This window comes from Dioscorea cayenensis, chromosome 17 (assembly GCF_009730915.1).
Source record: "Dioscorea cayenensis subsp. rotundata cultivar TDr96_F1 chromosome 17, TDr96_F1_v2_PseudoChromosome.rev07_lg8_w22 25.fasta, whole genome shotgun sequence".
Taxonomy (NCBI): Eukaryota; Viridiplantae; Streptophyta; class Magnoliopsida; order Dioscoreales; family Dioscoreaceae; genus Dioscorea; species Dioscorea cayenensis.
Window position 1 is genome coordinate 5,474,676 of NC_052487.1, and position 6,441 is coordinate 5,481,116.

Here is a 6,441-nt window from a genome sequence, read left to right on the forward strand (position 1 = left end):
TCAAACCTAGACCAAATAAACTCAATTGAACCCAACCATATCAACTCTCATCCAACCCAACTTCAAATTCAACCAAATCAATTAAACCAACCACTTAATTTCCAATCAATTTAACTTGATTTGATCAAACCAACTCAACCAAACCAATTTAACTCAACCAACATATTTCCAACCATTATCGTCACCATCTTAATCATCTTCATAAACTTAATCACCATCATCATCAACATAATCACCGAAACAACCCTAATCTCAGTTGCTAAAGTAATATACAGTAAACCTGAAATTTCATCCTCCATTTCAAGCAAAATCATCACAAATACAAGTGTTTTCCCAAAGTAACTTGAAACAATCATCATTAATAACAATCAACCATGCTTTTTCCACTCAAACCAAGCCCAAATCTCACAAAAATATGTTAAAATTTTAGCATTCTTGCCCAAGGATTTTCAACCAAATATCATGTATTATTTCAACTAAACAAAACTCTTACCAAGCAAGCAACCACTCCAGCGAACTCTCTCTGGCGATATCCATGCCCGAAACTTCTTCAAGCCTCCCATTTTTCTTTTTCTTTTTTTTCTTCTTGGATTACTATTGCAGCCACCCCATGATGAAGAAGAAAGCTCAAGAGCTAGAAATTTCCACACTTTTCTCTCAACTTAAATTTCTGCCAAAATTCACAGTTAGCCCCTGAAAATAAAATTTATTACAAATAGGTTCCTAAAAATCACCAATAGTCCCTGAATCATGAAATAATATTTCCAAAAGGTCCTTGCAAACTTACCTTTCAGTCCTTGGTCTCCGGAAATTTTTCAAATCAAATCCTTTTAGTTTACTTGTGAACCCAAACAATGCTATGATGCCTTGGATCTTTTCCCAATCTCCTCCTCCAATGTTTGCCTCCCTCTTGGCGAAGCTTTACATATTAGATCACTAGAAATCACTGGTGAGAAAGGTGGGGTGGTGGCCCAAGAGGCCCAAGAAGAAGTTACCCCTCAAAAAGCCCTATAACCTCTTTTAAAGTCATTCTCAGGCTAGCTTCATAGCCTCATTCATGGGTGTGAAGGAACCCGTAAGAGCCTCGGGATTTCATCAAAATATTCTATGAATTGCTACAATAAATCGGTCCAACTTAACTAACACATATTTAAAAATGGCCATAGGATGATGAACAGAACAATCGGCAAGTTGAAGAGTCATCTTTATCAGCTTAAGCTCACCAAGCTCCAGGTTTTGAAAAATCTTGTAAGGCATCAAGTTGATACTTGCCCCAAGGTTAGAAAGTGCTTTCTCATCAAGAATTCCACCAATAGTGCATGGGATGATAAATCCTCCCTGATCTTTTTCCTTCCTGGGGATCCTATTTGAGATGATGGTAGAACATTCCTTTCTCAAAGTAATGGTGGATACCTCTTCTAGTATCCTCTTGTTCATCAATAATTCTTTGAGGAACCTAGCATAGCGAGGCAGATGAGCAAGAGCCTCCATGAATGGGTCATTGATGTGCAAGGTCTTGAACATCTCAAGGAATTTCTTAAATTGCTCGTCTTATTGATCCTTCTTCACCTTAGCCGGATAGGGTAGTTTAGGTTGGAAGCTAGGAATCTTGGTCTCATCCTTGATTTGCTCCTTCTCATTCTTCTGAACATAACCGTCAATGGATGTATCCTTCACAATTACCACTTCAGGTTCAGGAAATGCTTTCTCACACGCTTGAGTTGGGATCGATGTCAAGGCCCTTCCACTTCTCAAAGTGATCGCTTTTAGGGACTCATGAGGGTTAACTTCTGTATTGCTTGGCCATGAACTTGGAGGACGTTTAGCAAGATTCTTGGCAATTTGTGCCACTTGATATTTTAGATTCTGTAATGATGCTTGTTGGTTCCTTGCCAATTCTTCATGTCCTATGAGATGGACATCATTTGCTTGGATGTACTTTACTAACAAAGTCTCAAGAGTCAACCCCTTTCCTTCTTGATATGATGATTGAGGAGGTGCATATTAGGGTTGCAGTGGCTTGAACTGCCCTTGTGTTCTTTACCCTTGGTGGCTCCAAGAAAATTTGGGTGGTTTCTCCATCATGGATTTTAGGTACCACTGTGGGAATGTTTTAAAACCTGTTGTTTTGACCCACATAATCAACTTGCTCAGTGCTGGGGAGCCCCTCATGAGATAGAAAAATCTGCCCTACTTGGTCTTCCGAAGACTCACAACTCATCACAGGTGCTTGAGGTTGAACTTGTATCATATCTAATCTTTTGGCAATAGCTTCCACCTGTGCTGCTAGGGTAGTAAGGGCAGCAACCTCATAAATTCCTACAGTCTTCACGGGCCTATTCCTTTTTTGAGCTCCACTGATAGCCATTCGATGACATGTCATCAATGAGAGTGTAGGCTTCAGTTGGTTGTTTACTGCAAAGTGAACCTTCAACTGCCGCATCTAGCATCTGCTTGGTGGCTAAATTCAAATAATTGTAGAAAATCTGAATTTGCATCCATTCTACAATTCCATGTTGTGGACATTTTCTCAACAATTCCTTGTATCTTTCCCATACTTCGTACAAGATTTCGGACTCCATCTGTCGAAATGAAAATATGTCATTTCTAAGCATCATAATCTTCGTCGGAGAAAAATATCAAGTGAGGAACTTCTCGGCTAACAGTGCCCGCATGGTAATCGACCCTTGTGGCAAGGAATTTAGCAATTGTTTGGCCTTTCCTCTCACTGAAAACATAAATAGTCAAAGGCAAACTGCATCCTCAGACACATTTTTTGCTTAAAGGTGTCACAAATTTCCAAAGAGTTCTTCAAGTACTCATATGGGTCCTCATCTTGAAAACCATCAAACTGGTACATCTGCTGCACCATCTGTATGAAATTATGCTTCCACTCAAAGTTATTCACCGTCATAAGAGGGTAAACAATATTGAACCCTATTCTCTCGAAGTTTGGTCTAGCATAATTTGAAATATTTCTTTGTTGATTTCCAGCCATTGGTTCATTCTGATCAACCTCGATACTGATTTCCACTAAAATTGTATCTTCGAGATTGACTTGTATTAACCTTCTGTGCAATGTTCTCTCTTACTACGGATTAAGACTCATAAGTGAAGAAGAGGAACTTCCTCTGGTTATGCAAGAACACCTGCAAACCAGATCAGTAGCATGAATCAAAAGCAAAATAAAAGTAAAAGAAAGCAAGATAGACTGAAATAAGTAAAAATGGCTAGATTAATAGATAGTAAAACATTCTCAAGTGCCAATCCCCAGCAATGGTGCCAAAAACTTGATACGCCCTTATGTGTCTGTAGGTGCATGAGTCATATGAAGTAGTAAAGTGTACCAAGTGGCATCGAGTAGTCAAATCCTCAGGGACTAGAATAGCTCTTGATACTTGTCTTTTTTGTAATATCTAACTGGTTCACGAAGTAGAGATGGTGAAATTAACACTACTAAAGAATAAAATATGAAAAGAGGATGGGTTTTGGGTTGAGAAGACAACTATAAAAAGAATAGTACCCTAGATTAATCCCTTTGACAAATGCATTGACTAGGCAATGGTTCATGAGCTTTCTCTTGAATCATGGTAAATACCCATGGAGGGTTTGTAAACGTACGTCCCCACTCAATGGCGTCGAGCGGACTTAACCCCTTCCTTAATGTGCGCCTTAACTAGACGAGTTAAAATTACTCTTTAGACAGCAAGCCAATCTAGGGTTGAATAGCAATTTAAAATGCAATGGCAACCTAATGTGAAAACTAGCAACAAAACATCAACAGTTATGCGGTTATCGACAATCTCCACATTAAGCTAGCACCATACAAGCATCAAGGTAATCAACACAAAGAAGGATAATGAAATGAACAAAAGGGATATCACAAGGAAACTCAAGAATAAATATTACTAAAATCAAAACATTAAGAGTCAAGTTTCATATTCCAGGGCACCGAAAGAAGGTTAGCTCCTTATGGTTTTAAACTCCCTTCTTGCTTTACAATAGTGTTAGAGAAGGCTTGCCAATGGTCGTCACTGATGATCCTACACTTTTACACTCATCTTCTATCTAGATCTCACCCTAGATGGTGCTTTCCATTCTACTAGTTGTGCCTCCAAAAAGATGGAAGAAGAATCCCTTTCAAATCTAATTTTAAGGTTTAAATAACCATTCCCTGATGTAAGCATGCCTGTGCTAACGAGCGTGCTGATGACCCTGTTCAACTCTAGATCCTGAGAAATAGCCTCTGCGTGATTCTAGTGAAAAACACAGGGGTAAGCACGCCCGTGCATACGGACTGTGCTTCGTTAACATGATGGTGCTAGGAGCACTTATGACCATACTGAGTTTCTGATGACTTTCTAGTAAAATGCAAGGGAGTAAGCACACCTGTGCTTACCAATCGTGCTTCCTTAGAATGAGGGTGCTAGGAGTAATGAAAACTGTGCTTCTAGTTCTGTGCAAATGCCAATAAATCACACAGGGTTGAGCACACCTATGATTTCAGCCATGCTTCCCATCATAGGTATGTTTCTGACCCCACTTGTCCTGAAACTTGTATTCCAACCCAGTTTTGTATCCAAATTTATCTCTAATCATTTCTTTTTGTTAGAAAGCTAATTATTTGAATAGATTAGAAAACATAGCTCAAATATTATTGGTTTATAACAAAAACATTCTAACAGGACAAGTAAAACACACAATAAGGTATATAGAATATTTATATAAAATGAACTCATCAAATACCCCCACACTTAAACCTTTGTTTGTCCTCAAGCAAAAACATTCAGCTCCCAAGAAGAGAAAATGAGTGCATGACGTCGAATCTCATAAAGGATAGGAAATTCAAAGACAACAAAGGAACATTAGTGACTAGTGAGTAAACAGTTGATTCCTCAAGAAATAGATTCACCCATTACTCAATACTCCCTGTGTATATGTGTGTTCACCATAGGAATGTGCCCCATGTTCTTTGGAGAAGAAAACTAGTTCGACAGAACTTATTTCTAAATAAACTAAGTGGGTAGTAGTTTCCTACTTCATAGAGGTAGCCCTTTCCCTCAGTAGGTCATCAAGTGAACAATGGTAAAGCCCAAGATCTGACCACTCAAGGGTGGGTTTCACACTTCAAAAGGAGATAGCTCTTTCTACCATCTTTTGCACAAACTATTTACAACCGTCGGTAAGGTATTCATTCGAATTTTACTTTCAACAACGAAAAGGAAAAATAAGTTTTTTTTTTGGAAATATTCTAAAAACTACAATTTTTCCTCAGATACAAGTAAACCCACAACTAAGGTGAAAATTGAACTAGAGAGGGTTTCAAGAGCATGGGTGAAACAACACATAGCACAACAAAGTACAGTAGCTCTAATGTCACCCCTAGTCTTGTGAATCCCTAACAACAAGTCATAGATCGTCCTAAGCCATGTATCATCACAATGAATACAAAGATAACCTTCCACACACTTGAACATTACATTGTCCTCAATGTATAACATGCAGGCACACCAAATGACAAAAGACAATAAAGAAAATTGAGGAGAGTTATTAGGGTATCCCTGGACACGGAGAGTGATGATGCCACTCTCAACGTGAACAACACACTCATTCTAGATATGGCATACATCCTATGAAACAAGAAAGATACAACATAAAGCTCAATATCAAAGAAAGTAAACTAAAATAAAATACTAAAATAAAATATTGAAAGTGGTAAGATAAACAGTTTAGTAGGGGACTCCCCTTGCTAACTGTAGAAAAACCAATACAAGTCCAAATAGAAATAGAAATAAAAAGAATAACAAAAAATAAAATTGAAATAAAAGATGAATAGTCAGATGCTGCTCAATCAGACTTAGAATTAGTGCCTTAGGGTCATCCGAACTGGACACAAACTCAGTAGCGGCATTAGCAATGGGCTCATCACTCTATAAAGATCCAACCTCACTCCCAGAGTCATCTTCCCCATCGGAGTAGAAGGCCTCAGATGCCTCAAACTCAAGGTTAGCATTATTGACTCCCATATAAACTTGCACAGAAGCTAGAGAAGATGGGGGTGGAGACAACTGTAGACCAATATGTACGGCTATCCGCACAACACTCTGACCTAGACAACATCAGAAGAGTGGAGTACTCATTGACGATGTGGCATGGCTAGTGGAGGGTCTGGTTGATGGTGTAGATGGGGAGCAAGGAGTAAGTGGTGACAGGAAATATTGGCTCTGCTGGGGAATAAGGGTGCCAATAACACAATAATGTATCCCATGTGTAGTGCGAATAGCTTGAACCATCCTTATCGCCCGGAGTGTGTTAAGGGTGATTAATGCCTTGCCACCCTCAATCCTCATGCCACTAATGCCCCTTGAAGTCCCATCCCCCGAATGAGCTAGGAGATGTAGGATCTAGCGAATATGACTCCCACCCTAGTGTCAATCACCT

General features: G+C 39.0%; 1 protein-coding gene and 1 non-coding gene across 2 annotated transcripts; one reads left to right on the plus strand and one right to left on the minus strand.

Annotated features, from left to right (window-relative positions):
• Positions 1 to 1,095: 1,095 nt before the first annotated feature.
• LOC120281057 lies at positions 1,096 to 1,491 on the minus strand. Its single transcript, XM_039287997.1, has one exon. It carries the CDS (start codon positions 1,489 to 1,491, stop codon positions 1,096 to 1,098), a length of 396 nt encoding a protein of 131 aa, XP_039143931.1.
• Positions 1,492 to 2,508: 1,017 nt separating this feature from the next.
• On the plus strand, positions 2,509 to 2,615 carry LOC120281555. The gene has a single exon (XR_005542693.1). It is a non-coding gene; the product is annotated as a small nucleolar RNA R71 (small nucleolar RNA).
• Positions 2,616 to 6,441: the final 3,826 nt, after the last annotated feature.